General features: G+C 49.5%; 1 protein-coding gene across 1 annotated transcript in view; it reads left to right on the top strand.

Moving 5' to 3' along the window:
- Window positions 1-630: 630 nt before the first annotated feature.
- The window catches only part of CCDC12 (coiled-coil domain containing 12), a 29,279-nt gene continuing 5,718 nt past the window's right edge, over window positions 631-24,191 (top strand). The window contains exons 1-3 of the mRNA XM_053265843.1: window positions 631-828; window positions 20,522-20,595; window positions 23,715-23,794. Of these exons, the coding sequence (XP_053121818.1) occupies window positions 646-828; window positions 20,522-20,595; window positions 23,715-23,794 (337 nt within the window). The 5' untranslated portion in view covers window positions 631-645. The remainder of the gene's footprint in view (window positions 829-20,521; window positions 20,596-23,714; window positions 23,795-24,191) is intronic.

Below are 24,191 nucleotides of genomic sequence, written 5' to 3'. Positions count from 1 at the left end.
GAGTGGCCCCCCCAAATGGAAATTGACTTATCAGTGGTTAAAAAATGCCCAGATAGTAATAGGTTTACTGAAATGAGCTTCTTGTATTCAATACATAGAAAGGGAAGTCTACAATCTAATGAGGACATTTAATGCTGTTAAAAATGTATTGATGATTGTGAAGTTCATTACTGATTGAACCAATTTAGCTGGAGTTATTGGTTTAGGCTCACAGGGTTGGACTGCTAAGGCGTGCTAAGCCCCATTGTGGCTGGGGATGATGGGAGCTGTAGTCCAACAACTTCTGGGGACCGGTTTGAGGATCAAGGGGGCATCTTAGGAAAATCTTGTTTCTCTCTCTCTCTCTCAGCACCCCCTTTCCCTGCATTAATAGTATTTGGACTTACCCTGCGCAAAGCTGTAGAAACCAGTGCTCTGAGGGAGAAGTACTCTGTGCATGTTCAGAGGCACTTTTGTTTGGGGGCTAAGCCTCAAAGTGCCTTTGACCATTCGTGCACACAGTGTCTTTCTCCCTGAACGCTGATTGCTACAACTGTGTAGGGTGAGAAAGAACCCCACTTCGCTTCCCTCCCTCCGACGCAATCTAGACCAAGCCAACCCTCTTATCGATGTGCTCGGAGTTCTGCTCGTCCCGCCTTTCCAGGGATGTTCGCAGCCGCGCGTTCGATAGCTCTGCTCTCGCTTGTCCGCTGCGGCTCCCTCGACGCTGCGCGCGCCTGCGCAGTGGTTGCTAAGATGGCTGCTGCGCCGGGAGGGCTGCAGGAGGCGGCGCTGCGGCGAAAGGAGCGGCTGAAGGCCTTGCGGGAGCGCACCGGGGCGGCCAGGCAGGTCCGTTGGGGAGCGGCCGCGTCGCTGGCTGGGAGAGAGCCGGTCTCGAAAGCTCCGGGGGCGGGGCTCGCCTGTAGGCCGAATGGGGCGGGGGCGGGGGCGGGTATTAATGACGACATCGTGACGTCACCCGCGCGTCAGAACGGCTTGCTGGTCTCTCCAAAGGTAGACTGCTTCTGTACCTGGAGGCTCGTGAACACCCCTACCCCATCAGAGCATCTCTGCTGGTTCCAGAAGGTCTCATCCAGCCCAGCATCTTGTGTTTAGCCAGTTGACAGCTAGAGGCTTGTGCATTTTGAAGCTTACAGGCATGTTGTAAGGAGGGTGCAGTGTTCCCTCCAACAGGGATTCCCAGATGTTGCTGACTACAACTACAACTCCCAGTATTGCCCGCAGCAGTAGCCTTTGCTTGGGGATTATGGGAGTTGAAGTCAACATGTGGGAACCCCTGTTAGAGGGAACACTGAGAGGGCCATCCATTGTTCCTTGCCTTACTGTAGCTTGTGTTCAGAGGTAGACTATCTCTGGCTTTAGAGGCTGCCTTTAGGTGTCCTCACTAATAGACACTGCTGAATGCTTCCAGGTCAAACTTTCTCCGCTGGCATTCTTCTCCAAACAGTAGCTAGCCAGGTGCCTCTAGGAATCCCACAAGCAGGATGTGAAGAATGTAGCCCTCCCCAGCTTTTGCCCCCCTCGTCTTATACTGGAGTGGTGAGGTATAAATATTTAGAATAAAATAATAATAGTTAGTATTCAGAGGTATATCATGGAGGTTCCATTTAGCTTTTTTGGTTAATAGCTGTCAAGAGATCGTATCCTGCTTAAGAAAGGCCCTGTTTGTTCAGACCAGAAGTCCCATCCAGACCAGCATCCTGTTTCAGGGGCTTACATACTGCACCAAAGTCCATGCATGTTGTAATGCAATGTGCACACTGTTGCACAAACACAAAAATTGCACACACAGAGATGTGATAGTGAGGCTATACACATACTGACTCCTGCGAGACCCGAGTTCAAATCCCCATTCAGCCATGATACTTGCTGGGTGACTCTGGGACGGTCACTTCTCTCTCAGCCTAATCTACTTCACAGGGTTGTTGTGAGGAGAAACTTAAGTATGTAGTACACTGCTCTGGGCTCCTTGGAGGAAGAGCGGGATATAAATGTAATAATAATAATAATAATAATTTAATATATATGCATGCCAGCATTATTGCTGCAGAAGCCTTCTTAGTTGCACTGTTCGCATTTTGCATGCATGCCCTTCTTACCCATAGGTACAGGAACTTCATTAAAATACTCCCAAGTGGGATCTTTTTTATGGCCTGCTGCCATGATAGGTGTTTCACTTCTAAAATGGAGGATACACTTGGAAAAGGTTTCCTCAGGACTGCATGCATAGGTTCTGCTTACTTTTGGTTTCATTTTCGATTCCCTTGCCCAATCCCTTGCATTTATATCCAGACTCCTTCTCCTTGCTCAGATCTATTCCATTCCCTCCATTCATTGGCCTTCTTTAGCCCAATTCAGACATTATGTTGTACAAGTGTACAGATGTCTGTACACTTGTACACATGTTTGTGTGCATGACTGTCCCTGGGTTGATTTTAAATGTGAACCTGGATACAGGCACTTCAAATGCATGACACAGACACAAAGTGTACTGCTGTATCTGTGTTCAACAGCACAGATTTGTACCTGTGTACACAGTGTACTCATGTATGCTGGTACATGAGTGTACACGAATGGATGGCCTAATGTCTCTGCACTTTTAGGGGGTGGGGCAGCAAGGGTTTGACTCTGTGTGTGTGCATGCACACTGCATGTACACCACCTGCAGAATAGGATTGATCTGGTCTGTTGTTTCTCATCCCCATATACTGCTGTTAACAATATTATTAGGAATTATGATTAACATTCATGAAGATAGCTTTGACCTAGGTTCTCTCTCTCCCTCCCTCCCCCCCCTCCAATTTACAAGATTCTTTGGTGTATTGTTCTGTAGACTAACATGGTTAAGCCTCTGGAAGTGGTTTCTGCATTAAAACAGGGCTTGCTTCCTCCCAAGTGTTTATGGCTTCCTCCCAAGTGTTTATGCAGTGAGCTTTTCCATCACACATACATGGTGGGTTTTGTTTTTGTTTTAAATCTGAACTATAAAGGGCTTTGCTAAAGTTTCCTAAAATTGTGCTAATGTATGTAATGAGCTTTTACAGAGAGAAGCATTCAAAAACGATGGTCATCTTCCAGCCTGGCGTATCTTTCTTATTGGCCTGGTGCCAAAACATTTGTCTTTTTCTGGTGCCAGGCAAAGACTGTTTTATTTGACATGCTGAAAGGGCTGAGGAATTAGTTGTTTTTGATTGCTGCTCTTTTGCTTTCTTGCAGGTTTTACTGCATTTGGGTTGTTTTATCTGTGTGCTTGTTTTACCTCTGAATGCCTTATGCCAGGGCTCAACATTTGCTTAACTTTGTCTTTTATTGTAAGGATTATTAGCTACTCTGGGAACTTTATGGCTGGCAAGCAGATTCTGAAACAAGCCCTTTAAAAAAGGGATTCTACTACTGTTACCAAATATTAGGAACATAGGGAGCTGCCTTTTACTGAGTCAGACCAGTGGTCCATCTGGCTCAGTATTGTCTACACAGTCTGGCAGCAGCTTCTCCAGGGTTGCGTGCAGGAGTCTCTCTCAGCCTTATCTTGGAGATACTACCAGGGAGGGAACTTGGAACCTTCTGCTCTCCCTGGAGCGGCTCCATCTCCTAAGGGGAATATCTTACAGTGCTCCTATATGTAGTCTCCCATTCAAATGTGAACCAGGGCAGACCCTGATTAGCAGAGGGGATAATTCATGCTTGGTACCACAAGACCATCTCTGCTCCCCAAGGCCAAGGGTTCTCAAACATGTGTCCCCAGATATTCTTGGACTTGAACTTGCATCATTCTCAGCTGCAAAGGCCGCTGTACTTATGTGTGTGTGTGTGTGTATAAACTTTTAATCAGATTTGTATTTTTATATTCCACTTTAATTCTTATTGTGTAGTTTTTATGGTTTTATATTGTTTTAAATGTTTTATTTAAAACGCCTTGAGATTATTTTAATGAAAGGCGGTATAAAAATCTAATAATAAAATAATAAAATAAATAAGGCCATTCCTGTATTAAGCAATTCATATGTTTTCATCAGTTGAATGTTTTACGTATTTTCTTGGAACATTTCTATACAGATTTAGCAGGGGGGTCATGCACATCCTATGTTAAAACTTGTGCCAAATCCTGGGATAACTTGTCAGCAAGAACTGAATTGGTGATAATACAAGGCAGGGATATAATTGGTCATTCCCAGTTGAGGCTGTTCAGTGCTAGCTGTGCCCTCGTTCTCTTGCATGCTGTTGTGTACTTCAAATGTGGTTCAGAGCCCATTGCATTCATCTGGAAGCCTTTTGTTTTTTTAATTAAAAAGAAAGATGATAGCAGAGGGTTTGATGGCTCTCTCCTTACCGCCAGTGCCCCCGAGAAGCTCCGTTTCTATGAATTATCCATGTTAAGAATAAAGTGATCTGTCTGGCAAGATAAGCCGCCTTCCCCACAGCTCATGGTTTATTAATAGTTTGACTAATAAAGTTTTCTGACAGCTCTGAGAAATAGATTGCTTGAGAAATGGCGTCTGTGGTTCTGCCAGAATTCACTTTGGAGACCGCCGATTACATCTTGGATGACCTTTTAGGTGTAGAATGGCACTGAAAGGCACAAAGCAGGCCTAGTGTGGGACACGGTCCTCGATGGGAGTGAATCCTGTATGTGCCCTATTGAAAGAAATGGGGTTAGCAGAAGAACACATTTGATACCTTTCCCAAGCCCTAGGGGTTGGGCTAAACTATGGCTGGCATCCAGGCTAACCCTGTGCTGTTAAGCAAAGCAAGATTTTTGGCTACCCCCCCCACCCACCTCACCTTTCTATGTAGCTGCCTGTGCCTCCCAAAACAAGATCCCTGGGGGTTGCGGGACCCTCAGGGACAACTTGGGGGGACGTGATGGGTGGCAATGGAAGGAAACAAGGATTGCTGAAAATCATGCCTCAGAAACCCCTGGCACGTTGGCACGGGGTTAGTCTGGATGTTGTCCAGTATTCTGAGAATAGAGCCTCTGTACAGAGATGGTTCGAAGGAACTATAAAGCTGAATTATTAAATGGAGCTTCCATATACAGATGCAGAGATAGCAGATGCTGGGGCAAAACAGTAAGGGATGGCCATCATCTTCATGGCCGGCCTGTTTGCAGGCCAGGGACACCTGGCTGGTCACTGTTGGGAACAGATTGCAATTGCAGAACTATTTGTTTATTAGATTTTTACTCTGCCTTATCACTAGACAGCCTCAAGATGGTTTACAGTATCAATAAAGGAGCAATGTCGAAAGCTATTAAAGCCACAGGTAGAACAATAAATCCAGATGGTAAAAACTCAAACGAGATGTCAGTAAGCAGTGAGAACACAAGTAAAATATCTTGGACATTATTAAAAGCCACTAAAGGCACAGGAGAGCAGGGCAGGCATTACCTGGTATCTAAAAGAAAGCTATGAAGGTGCCAGGTGCATCTGGTGGTGTTGGTGTTGGTGTGTGTGTGTGTGTCGGGGGGGTAAAGTTCCACAATGGGGCACCTCCATGGAAAGCTCCATCTGGGACCCACCCTGGATCTAACCTCTGAGGATGGGGGCCACTGTTCCCTCTAAGGCGTGCGCACGCTCATAAGTTTTTGGATGTCCTTTCAGTACATTTTAGATCCCACCCAGGTTGAATCAGGAAGGCCCCACTCTGAAAATATACATGTGCGCACACTGCCTTGATACTGCCGCCCAGAACAAAACTCATTCCGCACACAGATGAAAAAAAACTAGAGGGACCACTGGGTGGGGGCACCTGGAGGAGGGCCTTCAAAGCACATTGTGATTGGTGGCAGGCTCTTTTGGGAGGAGGCAGTTCTTTAGACTCAGTGGGGATAGGCAACCCTAGCTTTCAAGCTGTCGTTGAAGTACAACTCCCATCACCCCAGCCAGAGTTTATTGTGGCTGAGGATGATGGGAGTTGTAGTTCAATGAGAGATGGATAGCCAGGGTTGACTATCCCTGGACTAGATGGACCTTTGGCCTGATACAGCAAGGCAATTCTGTTCCCGCCCCCAGACAGTTCAGTAGGGTAAGACTGTGGGACCAGGGCGTGTGCTGTATCCCACGCAGCTGCCCCAGCTGTACCAACTGGGATGGGTAGGTGCGGGCAGAAGAGTTGTGAGTGGTGTGGTGCCATTTGGCCCTTGGCCCAGTTTGGAGTTTCCCAAAACTCTTGTGTGTTTGTGTGTGTGTGTGGGGGGGGTGTCTTGCTGCCCCCCCAGCAGCTGGTTCCTCCTCCTTTCTCTCGCTCTCAGAACCCAAGCAGTAGAGCTGTCAATAAGCAAATAACGCTGGTGCGGATGGGTGTGGCAGCTGCGTATCCGCTGCAAGAAGTGGCAGAGCCTCTGCGTGTGCTTCACTTACACGGTTCCTGTCCTCATGCCATGTGGGGAAGATGTCGCACATCTTTGGCCCACAGAGCCTTTTTCTGAAGGGATGCACAAAGGAAAGAGAGCGCCTGTGGGGCCCGTATGAGAAGGTCTGTGGCTGGCTTTGGCTGGGGGAGGAAGCCCAATTCCTGTGCTGCCGTTTTTTTAAAAAAGCAAATCGGATAGTCGTAAGTGTCCCAATCAGCATTTCAAAAACAAAACAAAACAGGTGGGGGATTGGAGTGGGAAGATGCCAGGAGAGCCTCGGAGAAGAACTTCAGCCTTGCTGGGCAGCTCTTTGCCTCTGTAGCGAGGCCCACCCCAGAACTTCATCACTTGTAAAGCAAATGCCTTCAAATGACTACATATGAAAGCCACACATGAAACAAGCGATACATCCCATAGCTAAATAATCATAAGAGAGCTATGTAAATATCATAGTTGTCAAATCTCTTGGGACAGAAGAGCTCAGAGCAGGGTGTGAAGGCGCTTGGCTTGTTAGGGTAGGGTCCGTCTCAATCCTGGAAGGCCCTTGATCCTGGGCTTTCGGTCTGAGCCTGCTCTTTCCCTTTCTTCCACTCAGCTCCAATCCAATCCATCAACCGGAGAGCTTGTGCCAGCTAGAAGGGGGCCCCATAACCCAGGTCCATGTATGATGGGGCACTTAAGCCTGGGTTACGGGATCTGTATGGTACCAGGATGTGTACCATGTTACCAGGAGGAGAGTTGGTCTGGTGGTAGCAAGCATGACTTGTCCCCTTAGCTAAGCAGGGTCCACCCTGGTTGCATATGAAAGGGAGACAAGAAGTGTGAGCACTGGAAGATAATTCCCCTCAGGGGATGGAGCCGCTCTGGGAAGAGCATCTAGGCTCCAAGTTCCCTCCCTGGCAGCATCTCCAAGATCGGGCTGGGAGAGACTCCTGCCTGCAACCTTGGAGAAGCCACTGCCAGTCTGTGTAGACGATCCTGAGCTAGATGGGCCAATGGTTTGACTCAGTATGTGGCAGCTTCCTATGTCAGCCATTGTCACACCAGTTGGCCTAGTGGTGGCTTCTCTGTAGCATAGTCAGGAGTTCCTGCCGTAGGAGAGGGAGCTCTGCTGCTTCAGGGTTGGCTGTGTGACCAGGGGCTTTGCAAAGGACCTCCTTTGTCAGCAGCTCTTTGTCAGCAGCTCTTGTCCGTGAAGGGAGGGGCGTGGCTGGGTTGCAAAGGCCGTGCTTTGCATGGAGAAGGTCCCTGGTTCAGGATCTCTGCGCAAAAGGACCTCCAGTGGCAGAGCTGGGAGAGACCTCTTCCTGAGTGCTTGGAGGGCTGCTGCCAGTCAGAGCAGACAACGCTGGACTAGATGGACTGAGGGTGGCTTTGTGCTCCTCTCTTCTCTTCCCCACTCCTCACTGCATTGGCTTCCAGTAGTGGTTGGATCTCTCTGCTGTTCTGTTCTGCCTCCATGACTTCTCATGGTGTCTCTACTCTTAGTGGCCCATCATCAACAAGTGAGCCTCACAGGGACCAAAGCATGGAACATAGGAACACAGGAAACTGCCATATACTGAGTCAGACCATTGGTCTATCTAGCTCAGTATTGTCTTCACAGACTGGCAGCGGCTTCTCCAAGGTTGCAGGCAGGAATCTCTCTCAGCCCTATCTTGGAGATGCTGCCAGGGAGGGAACTTGGAACCCAGATGCTCTTCCCAGAGCGGTTCCATCCCCTACTAAGGGGAATCTCTTGCAGTGCTCACACATCAAGTCTCCCATTCAGATGCAACCAGGGCAGACCCTGCTTAACTATGGGGACAAGTCATGCTTGCTACCATAAGGTTCAGGAGATTCTTGCTTTTCTCTCTCTCTCTCTCTCTCTCTCTCTCTCTCTCTCTCTCTCTCTCTTTTAAATATTTTATTTTAATAGGACAGTACATAAACATGAATAGTAAAACTGATACATAATGACATCCATTAACCATCCTTCCAGATATATAAATAATTAGATGGAGGGTAGTGACTACAATGATCTTGATTTGTGAACAAAATAAAATCTGACCATATTCATGAAAAAATCATTAGAATTAGCTTGACTCGCTCGAAGATGAATAATATGGGTCAATTTTTCAGATACAATATGCCACATAGACTGATACCAAGATGTCAGAGACATGATTTTATGCTTCCAGTATTGTGCAATGGATCTGCTTCTCTTGAGCCGAGCCCCCCCCCCCCCCCCGCCTTGCTCTCAAGAGGAACAGAAGCTCCCACCTGAATGGGTTTGCTTGCTTCGCTTGCAAATTCAGGCCCAGTCCTAAGGTTCTCTCCACTGCCCCTTCTGAGATTTGGAGGTCTCCGCAAAGGCCTACTATAATTAAGGGGAGTTTCCAGAACCACTTAGGCCCTGTTTTTGGTGAACATCTGGCTCCAAAACAAAGGAAAGGGTGGGCATGGAAATCTGTATAACTTTGAAGCCCATCTCTCCTTACAGGGGTTCTCGCCTGTATACTTTGAGCCAAGTTTGTGATGTTGCACATATGCCAGGGAATTGCAGTTTTCCCTTCTTCGTGAGCTGCCCAAGGGGGGAGCGGGGTTGGTTGCCTTCCTCCTTCCTTTGAGGAAGTCCGTTCAGGTCGAGCAGCTGTATCTTTTGCCGCAACCTCACGGCCATGATGCACATTGCCTTCTTTCCCAGGGCTAGTTCTCTGAAGCGGAGTGCTCCTTGAAGTCGGAGGGAATTTAGGGCACTTGGAATGCCAGCCAAGAGCATAAAAGGTGGCGAAATCTCTCAAGTTCTGCAGAGAGGATGTGACAGCTCTTGAGAATTAGCAGTCATATTTTTAAACCTGTTGGCGCCAGTCAGTGTACTGGTATAAATAATGGAGTGAAAGCAGACCAATTGTGGATAGCAACCGTGGAGCGAGCCACCAGGACTATAAGAGGGCTTTTAAAACACTTTTTGCAAGAACTTGGAAAATGGGGGCATTTATAGTAAAATACTTTGCTGTTTCTTTTGGAGTCCTTAAGTTTTCCATTCCCAGCTATTTCCTTCTTTATACATTTGCCTTGTAAGAATAATTGTTTGTAGCGGGTGCATGAGAGAACAGAAACATTGCCTTGAGGGCAAGTACAGCGCTGGGTCCTAGGATGGATTGCCTGCACTTCAAGCTCTCCCTGCCCCTCCCCTGCACAGCTAGCTTGCCTCAAGCCAGGAACAACTGCTTCAGTTGTGGAGGTACTGCACGTATGCCGTATCCCTCCTGCAACCAAGCTGCTCTCTTTCTCAGGGACAGAACGGGACCTATTATGGCTCTGTTCCTCCTTGTTGCTACTAGTGACTTGCTTTTGGTGGGGGGCGGACCCTTGGGCAGGAAAGTCTTTCAAAATGCTAGGTGCCAACTTTGCTCAGGGTTCAAAATATTTCAAATGTTTAGATGCCAGTATGAAAATACTTAGGTGTCCAAGAAGCTCAGTTCCTAGGATTTGATGCAGCAGTCATAGGAAGCTGCCATATAGTGAGTCAGACCATAGGTCCATGTAGCTCAGTATTGTCTACCCAGACTGGCAGCGGCTTCTCCAAGGTTTCAGACAGGAGTCTCTCTCAGCCCTATCTTGGAGATGCTGCCACGCAGGGAACTTGGGGCCCTCTGCATGCAGGTGCTCTTCCCAGAGCGGCCCCATCCCCTCAGGGGAATATCTTGCAGTGCTCTCATTCAGATGCAACCAGGGCAGACCCTGCTTGGCAAAGGGGACAATTCATGCTTGCTACCATAAGATCAGCTCTCCTCAGCAGTGCCTGAGCTCAGGTCCAGCATTCAGACTGAGTTTGAATGTTATTTTTATTATTATTGTTATTATTACGTTTTATATCCCGCTCTTCCTCCAAGGAGCCCAGAGCGGTGTACTACATACTTGAGTTTCTCTTTCACAACAACCCTGTGAAGTAGGTTAGGCTGCGAGAGAAGTGACTGGCCCAGAGTCACCCAGCTGGTATCATGGCTGAAGGGGGATTTGAACTCGGGTCTCCCCGGTCCTAGTCCGGCACTCTAACCACTACACCAGGGGTTTCCAGATGTTGTTGGACTACAGCACCCATGATTATCCCTGGGCATAATGGCTTTCTAGCAACCTCTGGAGGCCCAAGGTTGGCAACCCCTGTTCTGGATAATGGCCCAGGTCTTGAGTATTGGCTCCACCTTCGGTTTCCTCAGTGTCTTTATCCATAGCACCTTGGCAAGGGGCGCCTTAAGTGGCTCAGCGGGAGGAGGCAATGGTCAACCCCTCCTGTATTCGGCCAAAGACAACCCCAGGGCTCTGTGGGCACCAGGAGTTGAAATTGACACGACGACGGCACACTTTTACTTTTACCTTGGCAAGCAGATGGCAGTTTGTCAGCAGGACACAGTGGTAGAACGTTTCAGGATTGATCCCTGGCCTCTCCAGTTAAAAGCAGCAGGTGATAAACAGCCCAGGCTGCCTGAGTTTATCCCCTCTGGGGGATAGAGGAGGAAAAGACCTTGATGTGGCTTTGGGGCATTAATGCTGCGAGGGAGGAGGAAGCCCCTGGTAGTTCCTCCCCCAAAGGTCAAGGAAGTGGTTTGGTATCTCTTGGCAGAGGTCATTTTTTTCCTTTGTGGCCTGATCCACCATTCCGCTTACTTGCTGTTTACTACAGGGAGCATTGATTGATTTCCATGTTGACCGATTAACTGTTGGATTAGGGCCACAAGTGGCCCTTGTGACGACCTAATCCATCTGTTAACCTCACCCACATAATCACCCACAGTGCTTCGGGGGCATTGGAGGGACCCATTTATTTGTGTATTTACTTATTTTCCTGCCTCACTTGCGAGGGCAGTGGGTGGAATCAGCAGTCCTAATTGTGGTTCCTACAACTGGCTGCTGCTAGCTGCCATCGTTTTGTCTTTATTTTAATAAAGTCTACATTAGGTAGGAAATGTTGTTGGGTTGTTTCCTGCCCCATTGTAGAAGTTAAAAGATGGAGACCAGCAGCCGCCAGTTGCAGGGAACACAGAATTGCTGTCTTTGCCACTTGCATGCTCAGGTGAAGCAAAAAGAGGTTTTAAAAAACAATTCCCTCCAGTGCCACTCACCTGGACAGGAATTCCTGGTCTCCAGTGGTGAATGGGCAAATGAGACTCATATAACCAATGGCTGGGTACTCTTGAATTGTCTGGCTTAGTAAGGTAAAGTGTGCCGTTGAGTCAGTATCGACTGCTGGTGACCCCAGAGCCCTGTGGTTGTCTTTGGTAGAATACAGGAGGGGTTTGCCATCGCCATCTCCCGCGTAGTCTGACATGATGCCTTTCAGCATCTTCCTATATTGCTGCTGACCGATAGAGGTGTTTCTCCAGGAAACATACCAGCGGGGATTGGAACCAGCAACCTCTGGCTTGCTAATCAAGTCATTTCTGCACTATTAGGAGGCTTAGTTAGTAGCCTTTAAAAAAAATGTTAGGAATAGTCAGGTGTCCTTTCCTCTGTTCCCTGGGTGACTTAACATGCTGGCCATATCTCTGTTGTGCTTGGCTGGGGAAAAGTTATTCAAATCCAAGGTCATTTTTAATGATTGTCAGATTCCCAGCCAAAGTTGAGTCCCCTCTTGTTTCCAAGCTTATCACCCAAAGATAAGAGTGGAGTCGGGGCTCCCTTGACTCCCTTCCGGAAGGAGCAGGCTTCTTCAAGGATCTTCCAGTTTTGAAAGCGGAAGATCACATTTGTGTGTTTATATGAAGCTTTTTTTTTTTAAAGAAAAGACGCCCGTGGGGGAAGCAGCAAACCCTGGCCTGGTTTGGCTTGGCTCGGCTCTCCAGGCCTGTGTTGTTGAACTATCCCTTGTCAAACAGCTCTCAGCTCCGTCTCTTTCCAACAAGCCCTTTTTGTTTAATTTATGAAGTGGGGGAAGAAAAGACTTGAGAAACTAGGTTAATGATCAACTCAAAAAATGCACAGTTAGATCTGTCTTGCACCCAAGTGGAAATGCTTAATTAGTATGTGCAAAGCATGTGATTTACATCTGCAAACGACTCCCTGGTGTCGCTTGAAATTAACCTGTTATGTGTGCGCGCATCATGTATAAATAGCTGCTCTGTACTTAAATATTATGGTTAACATAACATCCTTGCATATAGGGAGCTAAAGCAAGAGAAGGAGGGCCCTGCCTTTGAGGAGCTTGCCGGAGAGGAGAGGTCTGCTCTCTAACTGCTTTTTGCACAGGCCCAGCCGATGAAATGGGGCACCTTCACAATTTGTTTATGGTATAAATGGGGAAAATGTGGGGATTTTCAGTTATGCTGAACAGACAGGGCTCTGCTTTGTCTACACACACACACACACACACACACACACACACACCCGCTTAAAAAAAACCCCTTCAGTTTTGTTGTCTGGCCTGTTAGATGAATGTGTATGTGCAAATCTGAAAGGAGAGAATGGATCTTCTAAATTTAAGTGTTATAGTTGCCCACATTTGGGGAAACTATTTCTTTTTAAATATATATTTGTAAACTGTCATCTGAGGGTTTTCAGCTATGGATGTGCATGAACCAGTTCAGAGGCCCTTTTATGGGCCTCTGAGCCGGTTCGAATGTCCGGCGGTTCGAAGTTTGGGGGGGAGACATCTTTAAGGAAGGGGGGAGAGTGCTCTTACCCCTCCTGCTGTATTTCCCCCACCGGCACTGTCTTTTAAAATGGCCCCGCAGAGTGGCAGCATAGCTCCTTTCTGCCCTGCTGCCTCCTTGGACCGGAAGTGGCTGGAAGTGCACGGTGCGTGCCCACAAGCTGCTCCGGGCACTTCCGATCTGAGGAGGCACCAGGACGGCAAGGACCGGACAGTTTTCAAAGCCAGCGCCAGCAGAGGGGTAAGAGCACCCTCCCCCGCCCTTAAAGATATCCCCCCACCCATCTTCAAACCAGCAGGCGCAGTTCCGTGCACACCACTGTGTTCTGCGTGCGTCTTTGAGAAGACATGGACTGCTGTCCAGTCCCCCCAAGCCCTCTAGGTGATGCCAAATACGTTACATTTCAAAAGAGGCACTCCAGACAGCCAGGAAGTCTAATGGGATGTGTTGGAAAGGGCAGAGCCCAGCAGACGCCCCTTTCCCCGAGGGGACTAGCAGCGGAGTCTTGCAAAGACGGCCCCAGAAATTACTAGCCTGCCTGCCCACACAGACTTGTGGAAGTAATTTGTGGCTCCAAATGGAGAAGAAATGAACTCTTGGTGGTGGTGGTGGTGTTGACCTCTCCTTTGCAAAGGTCCCCAGGAGGAAATCTTGACTTGCCAGCCAGGTAGCTGGTTAATTGCAAGCCTGGATGCGCTGCAAGTTCTGCCTTTTAACAGACCCCGTGTCCCTCTCCTTTCCCCACCCGCGTTGCGGAAAGATAGGTGGTCTGTATGAATCATCAGCTGTCCTTTTTTAACCTGAGGAGGGGCAGGCGGTCAGCGTAGGAGAGTGAGGTGGCATCATCTCGCTGGCATTGGTTTCAAATGGAGACACCCACACACCCAGTATGTTTGCTCTGCTCCTTGGTTATTAAAAATTTGAATTTCCAGCTGTTCAGGTTTGCTCAGCTTTGCTCGTGGGTTCTTGGCTTGCGTTTTAGCTGGCAGTTCCTCCTCCCCCACTGCCTGTTTGAGTGCAGTGGAAATCCAAGGGAGTGTTTCAGCCTTCAGAGAGGCGGAACGGAAGTGTGAGATCCCTGATAAAGCAGGCTGGGGGAACAAGCACGCTCGTCCCAAGTGAGCTGTGCAAAGCAGGGTTCTTTCTGGAATGTGGCTGCTTGGAAAGGATCCTAAAAAAAAAATTTTTTTAATCAGACTCTTTGTTTGCAGTGAAAGGAATGCCTTCTGCAAACCTGTTGGGGAAAAATATTTTCTTATTCCATTTAAGGGTTAGGCAGTGGTCCACAGATTTTTGGCCAGCTATTTATCTGTGGTGACTACTGTTTCTGGCCCCCAATGCCGCACAAGGTCTCTAACATGGGGGTTCCCAGGCTTGGGGCTCTAGATGTTGTTGAATTACAACTCCCCAGGATAACGGAACAGTATCTGGGGACCCAAACTTGGGAATCTCTTCTCTAGCACATCCAAAAGATTAGGGAGAGTGGAGGGAGTCCATCTCTCACAGCAGATGGGCTTCAGATCCATGGAATGGCTTAAGGGCTGCTAGTCTGGTGGCTATGGGCCGCCTCCAGCCACCGGGGCAGGATGCCTCTCAATATTAGTTGCAGGGGAGTAACAGCAGGAGGGAGGGCATGCCCTCAACTCCTCTCTGTAGGCTTCCAGCAGCATCTGGTGGGCCACTGTGTGAAGCAGGATGCTGGACTAGATGGGCCCTGGGGCCTGATCCAGCAGGGCTGTTCTTATGTTCTTAAAGGAACATAAGTCGGTGTTGACTCCTGGCTTCATAGAGCCTTGTGGTTGTCTTTGGTTGAATATAGGAGGGGTTGACCATTGCCTCCTCCTCCTGTGCAGTATGAGATGATGCCTTTCAGCATCTTCCTATATTGCTGCTTCTGGATATAGGAGCTTCTCATATTCTGGGAAACACACCAGCTGCGCCATTAGGTGGGCTCCCTTCTGTTCTTAAGCAGTAAGACATGCTCTTGCTGCTCCTGAGTGCCCCCCCCTCCCCGTTCTGGCATGACCTTGAGGAGCAGCCTGCTCCTCTCCTGAGGCCTTTGCATGTGCCGGAGGAGGACTCGGAATGGGCAGGAGCTCCCACCTCTGAATTCTCTGCAGTTCACAGAGGACCTGGAGAAAGGGGAGAGCGCCTCCCCCCCGCCCCACTTCATGCTGGGCCCTTTGGGGCATGTGGCCACTGGAATTAGCTGTGTGGTTTCTGCTGATGATCACACTTGGGGGCCCCTGGGAGCTAGGCTGCTTCATCCCTCTTAAGAGGCTTCTGAAGTTTGGTTTGGATTTTTCTTTTAGGAGAAACTTTCGGGTGACAACTCAGATCAAGAGAACCTTGATTTCTGTATCCAGCATATTGCTGCCTCCTGCTGGTTGGTACATCCTGAGAAGGAAGGAGGCCTTTTGGTTCAGGGACTTAAATTCCCCACGTGTGGTTTTGGCCAGCAGACACTTTCCCGGCCCTCTCCCAGTTCCAGCGGTGGTGGTCTAATGTGCACGGTCCTTCTCGGCTGTTGCCAGTTGCAGGGGAGCCAAAGCAGGAGAGTGGGCAGGCCCTCCCCTCTCGCCTGTGGGCTTCCCAGAGGCATCTGGTGGGCCACTGTGGGGGCCGGATCGGCCTTATGAGGGCTGTTCTTCTGTGCTAATGAGTTGGCACAAAGATGCCAAAGGAGGCAGTTCAGGTTGCTCCCTTCTCCCCCATCCCACCTGAGAGCCGCGCTGCCTGCAGGCTGGCCATTTGTCAGGTAGAGCTGTGTGGTTCACCACACAGCCAGCCCGCAGGCAGCGCGGCTCTTGAGTGGGGCGGGAGAGCGAGGAGCATTCTGGGCTGCTGCCGGGAAGCAGAGGCAGCCGAGCCTCCTCTGGCCTCCTCTTGGCCCCTTAGGATGGGCTGCTCCTGGCCACCACATGGCTGCTGCCTCTGCACAAGCCTTTGGCGGTGAGCAAGTAACTGGCAGGTCCCGGGTGGCCGGCTGGTCCCGAGGATGGTGCAAAGAGGAAGTGGACCACTGGGGCAGGGCACTGCGGGGGCTGGATTCTGGCCCCGAACCTAAGCAGCTCCCTGTCTGGCCCATCAGCCAAAGGACTTCAGCACCATTCGCAGCTGGTTCCGTGTCGCGCCTAACCAGACCTTTTCTTGGCTGTCAATGTGGCAGCGGCCACAGCTCAGTGGCCGAGATGGAGAAGCTTCCATTCCTGGCCTCCCCAGTTAAAGGACCGTGATGCCTGAGTTGCTGGGGAGCCCCTGCCAGTCCGAGTAAGCCCGTGGTAGGGAAGCAGAGCACCCTAGAGGGGGAAGTGGCACAAGCCAGGGAGGGGGGGTTCCGTCATGCGGTGGCACAGCACACATCCTGCAGAAGGTCCCAGGTTCAATCTAATAGTGCAATGGGGAAAGACCCTGGACTGTGGCTGGAAGTGGACAGTCTTGGGTGAGTGGGACATAGGAACACAGGAAGCTGCCTCCTACCGAGTCAGACCACTGGTCCATCTTGCTCAGTATTGTCTTCACAGACTGGCAGCGGCTTCTTCAGGGTTGCAGGCAGGAGTCTCTCCCAACCCTATCTAGAGATGCTGCCAGGGAGGGAACCTGGGGCCTTCAGCATGCAAGGAGGCAGGTGCTCTTCTACTGAGTTATGGCCCCATCCCCTCAGGGGAATCTGCTCACCCATGTTTCCCATCTGAATGCAAACCAGGGCAGACCCTGCTTAGCAAAGGGTGCAATTCATGCTCGCTACCGCCAGACCAGCTCTCCTCCTCCAGAATAAAAGTCTGGCTCCGTATAAGCCAGCTTCAGGTGTGGCTTGCAAACATTTTGATTGGGGGGAATCCTTTCCAAGCCCTCCTCCTGCTGTCTGCTGAATTGCCCCTTTCCGGGCGGGGGGGCTGTGCCTTGGGATCCGGACTCTCGCTTCGTGCAAGGTGTGGGCTGGGCTAGTTGGGCCTCCCCATGGCACCCTGGGAGGGTATTGGAGAGCTAAGAAGCCCCACCCCGCTCTTGTGACTGCCCACTTCCGGAGAGGGTCAGCAGGGCTTATCCTCTGGGAGGGTGACTTCCTTTCAGGGACGTGGTTCTGCCATCACAGACTTTCTCGTTAAATTAGTCTGAAAAGCATCTCCTCAGTGGAGGCAGGCCCTCTCTCCTGCTGTTGCTCCCCTGCAACTGGCATTCAGAGGCATCATGCCTCTGAGGTGGGAGGTGGCCTATAGCCACCAGACTAGTAGCCACTGATAGACCTGTCCATGAATCTGTCTAAGCCCCCTTTAAAGCCATCCAGGCTTTTGGCAGTCAGCACATCTTGTGGCAGAGAATTCCTTAGGTCGACTGTACGCTATGTGAAACGGTACTTCCTTTTGTGGATCCTAAATTTTCTGACCATCAGTTTCATGGGGTGACCTCTGATTCTAGTGTTATGAGCACTGTTCCCTCTAACAGGAGTTCCCAGATGTTGACTGCAACTCCCAATATCCCCAGCTATAGTGGCCGTTGGCGGGGGATTCTGGGAGTTGTAGTCAACAACATCTGGGAATCCCTTTTAGAGGGAACACTGGTTATGAGAGAAGGAGAAATCTCTCTTTCTCTTTCTCGCTCTCTTTCTCTCTCCACACCATGCATAATTTTATAGACCTTTTCTCATGTTGCCCTTCAGTCTTTTTTCTAAACTAAAAAGCCCCAGGTGTGGTAGCCTTGCCTTGTAAGGAAGATCACCTTGCTTTAATGATGTTTTTCACAGCACTGCTTGAAGTTTGTCTCATTTTGTCAGGTTTTGGGATAGGTAGCTGCCTCCCTTCTTAACTCTTGCTGTGAAAATATGCATGCCTTTGTCGCTGGTGTGAGTTCCCGGGTTGGCTTAGTGGAAAGGAGTTTAATTATTTGGATTTCATGGAAGCACAGAAGGATATTTGATTTTTAGGCGTGCGTTCCCCATCGCCAGCCAGCCTGTTTGTGAAGTTGTAATATTCAGACTGTGAGTTCAGTCATTTCCATAGCAACCCGCTGTGCATGAACACGGATTATGACTTCAATAAGGAGCGACCAGCAGGAGTTGGGACAGCTTTCAAACATGCTCCCAGGGAAGCCGGCTCTGGGAAACCGGCTGAGGAGATAAGCAGATTTCCCCCCAAGTAGATGGGGATTTCTGAAAGATCCTTAAATCCTGGGGAAGGGACTCTCAGATCCTGGGTACCCGTTTTTCAGGTGCTGCCATTCGGTTTATGGGCCCTGCAGGAACCGGGAAGAAAAGCTTACAGATTCATAATTGCAGTTGTCAGATTTTCTGGTAACTTTTCTTATTTCTTTAGCCTGCATTGCAGAGTTGGCCTAGTCTGTGCCTCAGCTTGCGACAGAACCTCTGTCTGGGTGGGTGCCCTCAGGGAGCCTTCTGGGCACTAGTGGAGGTAGAGTGGGGGGGCATCATCCTTTTTGTTCCCGGCTGGACACTCAGAGTCGGCCAGAGAGACTCGCTTCGCTTCTCATCATCTTAAGTGTCCTGCTTGGGGAGAGATTGGTGTTCCAAGCCTTGCTGACCGTGAGCTGCATTAATTTCATGAAAAACGGAACTCTAACCTTTTGTATTCCAATGAAGTACCCAGTTTGGAGAGTGGGGGGTGCATGGGTGCGTGTGCAAAAAATCAGTCACACAACTGGAATTTCAGACTTGACTTGTTCAACAAAACCACCAGTAGCCCATTGGTGGTTTTGGCCATTGTGATACTCCTGTTGCGATGCAGAAAACTCTGGCGGCTCTCCTAACTTTGTGAGCAGCTGAGACCCATGTCCCCCAAATCCAGAGCTCCCCAAAGCTTACTCTGTATAATCCAGCAGGGCTGTTCTAATGTTCTTATAGAAAAAAGACAACTGCGGGGAGACATGATAGAGGTCTATAAAATCATGCATGGGGTGGAGAGAGAGAAATTCTTCTTTCTCTCCCTCTCCCATAATATACTAGAACCAGGGGTCATCCCATGAAATTGATTGCCAGGAAATCTAGGACAACAAATGGAGGTACTTTTTCACACGACGCATAATCAACTTATGGAATTCTCTCCCACAAGATGTGGTGACAGCCAACAACCTGGATGGCTTTAAGAGGGGCTTGGATAACTACATGGAGGAGAGGTCTATTGACGGCTACTAGTCGGAGGGCTGTAGGCCACCTCCAGCCTCAGGGGTGGGGTGCCTCTGGGTACCAGTTGTGGGGGAGTAACAGGAGGAGAGAGGGCATGCCCTCAACTCCTGCCTGTGGCTTCAGGCAGCATCTGGTGGGCCACTGTGCAAAACGGGATGCTGGACTAGATGGGCCTTGGGCCTGATCCAGCAGGGCTGTTCTTATGTTCTTAAGGCTGGGTGTAAAAACAAATCATTGTAACATAGGGTAAAAACAAATCACAATACTGTAGCTGTAAAATTGATGACACAAAAACTGGTTTAGGTGCTGGAAGGAGGTCTTCTCATCTGGTTCCAAAAGGGTGTTGGATTTAATATCAGGTGAGTGTCTCTGGAGGAGGGCTTCCACAAGTGTGGTGCCACAACTGAGAAGGGAGGAAACAGTCCGTTAGGTTCTTGAGTCCCCCATCATTGAGGGAGCTAAAGGTGAGCCGAGATGATGCACTCTATAGACTTGTGAGCATGTGAACATGATAGATTTCTTCTACTGGTGATGCTGTAATTAGCTTTGTTGTTTTAGTACCCTATGCTCTGTAGTAACACGCTCTCCTCTTCTTGATTTATAGATCTCTGACTTTTGAGAAAATTGAGCACTCTTTTCTAGTTTATTAGTTCTTTGCGAGCATCACATTTTCTCATGCTAGATAGCCATGTGGGTGGCTGCTTGAAAGACTTGAGAGTGAAATCTCCCCTCCTTCCATGCCCCCCCCCCCCGCAGCTGTGCAGCTATAGAACAGGGTGCAATGCTCAGAACTTGCCCTCTTCCTTCACCCTTTGTGCTCAGGACGCTGGAGTGCAGCAGAAGGAGTCAGGGATGCTTCTGACACTTGGTCACATACTGGAAAGGGCCTTCATCATTTCACTCTGTGTTCAGCAAGGTCTCCTACCACCTGGCAATGCAATCCAGGCAGAGGTCTGCAAATCGCGGCCTCAAGATCTGCTCCAGCAAAATGTCCCCTTTGAAGCATTAACAAGGCCTCTGCCTCGTTCCCCCCCCCACCGCCGCGTACCCCAGCTTTCTGCTTGCCTTGCTGAACAGGCTTACCAGCAGTAATGAAAGTGTAACTGCTCAGCATGTCCCAGCAGCCACTATGGAGCTAATTCATTTTCCCCTTGCTGTTTTTGCCTCTTGCATTTCTCTTGCGCAGGCTGGGCACTGCAGGAAATTGCAGGGGGAGCAGTCTGGAGTGAAACAAGATTAAGCCCAAAGACTGGAGGGTCCTGGGGGCTCAGTGATGGCCCGGGTCGTCATTTGCATGCAGTCCGTGTGTCGGCCCCATTTTCCCCTTGCTGTGCTCGGCTAGCAAAACTTCAGGCTTGATGGGCGCTCTCATTTCCCCCAATGACTTCTCTTCCTCAGAATAAAGATGACGGTGAACCAGAGGTCAAGCAGCTCAGAGAAGACAGTGAAGAGGAGGAAGCAGCAAAGCACACGTAGGTGGATTCATTTCTCTCCATTTTTGAGAGAAGCATTTCCCAGGGCAGAGGTAACATTGGACTGGACTGTATCTTCTCCTTGATCGGTTCCAGTGCATAGAAGAAAAAGGGAGCATGCATGCCCCCCCGCCCCCGCCCACCATGCGCCTGGTGTGCCTGTCCCACCTAAGACCCCCTTGTGGGAAGGGCCACATTTGAATATGGTCTACACACATACAGGCCAGGGCTGTGTAGTTCATGCTCCTGGAAGATAGTCTGGTGCTGGACTGCAGTTCTGGCTGACCCGTGCCAGAGTCTAAACACACGGACTCTATTTCTAAGGCGGGGCAGGCACGCTCCCGCTCCCCTCCACGCAGTGAGTGGGCCCAGAGGGAAAGTATCACCCGATCCTTGCAAACTGGAAGGCAGGCTCTGGCTCTTCTCCCTCCTGCTCAGAAGGGAAAGGCTGACTTGGTCTGTTATACCAGGGAACTTGCTTTCCCTGTTACCGTGTACGAGGTAAGTGAGCCGCAAGGTGGCAGGTTACATGATCCTGAGGGTGGTGAATAATGGATGGCTTTGAGCTTCTTGCACCCCCTGTTTCTGCTGATTAAGGCCCACTGGTGGAGTGTCCTGTGACATGGGGACCCCAGGAGGCGGCCTGGTGTCATCTCTGCTGCAAAACAGAGCCAGGCAGGAGCAGAGGGACGTTGAGTTGACAGTAAACACTTGGGCTGACTCACCTGGTCTGCAGGTAAAAGCATCCTGACAAATGACTGACTGGCCTCTTTTTCTTCTAAAGACACTCCTTGATGGAGGTTCCATTACTTCCCTAAGAGAGTGTGTGCCACTTCCTGGTGGTTCTTAAACCTTTTCCAATGTGGACCACAACAGCATGAACCCCAGGCACCCTGTCACCCAGGCATCCAAAATAACTTGATGCCGTCTTTTGAAAATGAGTTCTGGGGCCTAGAAATTGGTTAATATTATCCAGTCTTGAACTACCTTTCTAATACTGCAAGATCTCCCATATTAGAAAATGGCTTCACTTCTCCCTCTCCGTTCCATCTGCCTGCCTTTCAGCGGGGAAGAATGCTGTGGCTCTCTTCAAACATAGCTTAATAACTCCTGGCCTCTCCCTGTCTCACTTCTCTGGAACGGCTGGAATTGAGTTTTGATACAGGCCCTACTTTTGACTATTGCTCCAATAGTCACCTCTTCCACCGGGTACAACCCGTCCTGCTTCATGGTAAAACGAAGAACTGTGGACAGTGAGGAGGTAGAGGGGATGGCTACAGAGTAGATGGTGGGAAATTCTGAATGAGTCCAGCAGATGAGAACCCTGGCTAGTGGCGAAACATGGATATTTCTCTGCCACCGTTTCATCTGCACAGTGGTGCTCTGTGGAACTCTTCCGAATAGCGAAGGGCCTCGTTAGCTGCTCCCTGAGAATGTAGGCTGCTTGGCATCCCTCCTTGGCATGTTTGCGAGATACTGTGTGGCTAACATCTCTCACATAACTATCTAGAACTTTCTCTGGAGTGGCACTCAAGTTGGAGAACCACCTGCCCAGGGAAGCTCATCTAGGTTGCATTGCTTTGAGGAAGTTGTTGGCTTCTGCAAGCTTCTTGGAGAGGACATCTGGCCTTGGAGTAAACTGAGAGGGCAAGGGCCTCTCCTATCCCTACCCCTTGCTGTTCTGCTGAACTGAATTCTGTTGGTTGCATTGGGTGTTTTAATTGCTCAGGGGAGGGAAAGCCTGTTGGTGGGGTCAGGGGCCGTTCTTACAATGTTTTGGTGGTTTGTGTTACCTTAAATAAAAATGTAAACGTTAACATAGAATTTAAATGCATTCTGTTTTTATTTTAGTGAGATTTTGTAGTAGGGTTATATTATGATTTGTTGTCTTCACTTTGTTTTTGAAATTGACACGAGCTGCTTTGCAAGCTTAGTTGGGAAGTGGATTTTTTTTTTAAAGTAACAAGCCTTAACTGGTGTGCTGGTGAGCCCTGAAATGGAGCGTGAATGCCCGTCTGGAAAGAACATAGAAAGCTGCCATACACTGAGTCAGACCATTGGTCTATCTAGCGCAGTATTGTCTACACAGACTGGCAGTGGCTTCTCCAAGGTTGCAAGCAGGAATCTCTCTTGGCCCTATCTTGGAGATGCTTCCAGGGAGGCAACTTGGAACCTTGTGATGCTCTTCCGGGAGCGGCTCCATCCCCTGAGGGGAATCTCTTCCAGTGCTCCCACTTCTAGTCTCCCATTCAAATGCAACCAGGGTGGACCCTGCTTAGTTAAGGGGACAAATCATGCTTGCTACCACAAGACCAGCTCTCCTCTCCAGATGGAGGCAGAGGGCAAACCCTGCTTTTCCAGGCTGCGAGGCCCTCCAAACTCCCCAGGGAGGCCCCTTACCAGTAACTGTCAGCCCTGCAAATTGCATGTGGCAGGTCTGAGAGAGCCTCATATCTAGAGGTTAATTAAAGGGATGCAGATCCGCAGGCTTAAGAGATCTAAGAAACCTTGAGGCCCGTGTGTTGGCATAGGTCAGTGGTTCCCAACACTCGGTCCCCAGCTGTGTTGGACTCCAGCTCTCCTCATCCCCAGCCACATTTGTGGTTGGGGAATGATGGGAGTTGTAGTCTGGCCACAGCTAGAGAGTCTGAGTTTGGCCATCCCTGCTGTAGAGTGTTTCTTGATTAAAGCTAGCCCCTTTCCTTTAGGAACATAGGAAACTGCCATATACTGAGTCAGTCCATTGGTCTCTCTAGCTCAGTATTGTCTTCACAGACTGGCAGCGGCTTCTCCAAGGTTGCAGGCAGGAATCTCTCTCAGCCCTATCTTGGAGATGCTGCCAGGGAGGGAACTTGAAACCTTCTGCTCTGTCCAGAGTGGCTTCATCCCCTGAGGGGAATATCTTGCAGTGCTCACACATCAAGTCTCCCATTCATATGCAACCAGGGCAGACCCTGCTTAGCTATGGGGACAAGTTGTGCTTGCTTCCACAAGAGCAGCTCTCCTTTGTAGTTCCCTGTTTGATTTTTCCTAGCTTCTACCAATTATGATGGTGGAAAGTTCACTCCAGCTTGCCTTGCCTGATGTAGAACTCTGCTCTCTCCTGTCACTCTTTCCAGGGAGCTCAAGTTGAGGAATTATACTCCAGAAGATGAAGACCTCAAGACACGGGTGGTGCCTCAAGCCAAGCCTGCCTCAGGTTGGTGGTGCCCTAGAATTGAAAACATCCAAAGGGTCCTTCAGAGGGCTATCTAGCCCACCTCCTGTGGGCAGCCAGATTGTTCTGGGGGCTCTCATACAGGGCATGAGGGCAACAGCATTCCCTGCCTCTTCCCCACAAACATTTATCTAGCATTTGGAACTTCTTGTATTTAAAGGTACACTGTCTCTAAACATGGAAGTTCCATTTAGCTGTCGTGGGCAGTAGTCGTTGCTCAACTCCTAAAGGATAGATCTAAAGCTACCAGAGGTGCAGGTTGCCACCTAATTTAACATGCCTGTGGCAAAAGTAGCCTCTGTGATTTAGCATTATTATTTATTATTTAAATTTTATATCCCATTCTTCCTCCAAGGAGCCCAGAGCAGTGTACTACATA

This window comes from Hemicordylus capensis, chromosome 6, assembly GCF_027244095.1.
Source record: "Hemicordylus capensis ecotype Gifberg chromosome 6, rHemCap1.1.pri, whole genome shotgun sequence".
Taxonomy (NCBI): Eukaryota; Metazoa; Chordata; class Lepidosauria; order Squamata; family Cordylidae; genus Hemicordylus; species Hemicordylus capensis.
Note: the sequence above shows the minus strand (reverse complement) of the source record. Positions and strands in the feature narration are given on the sequence as shown.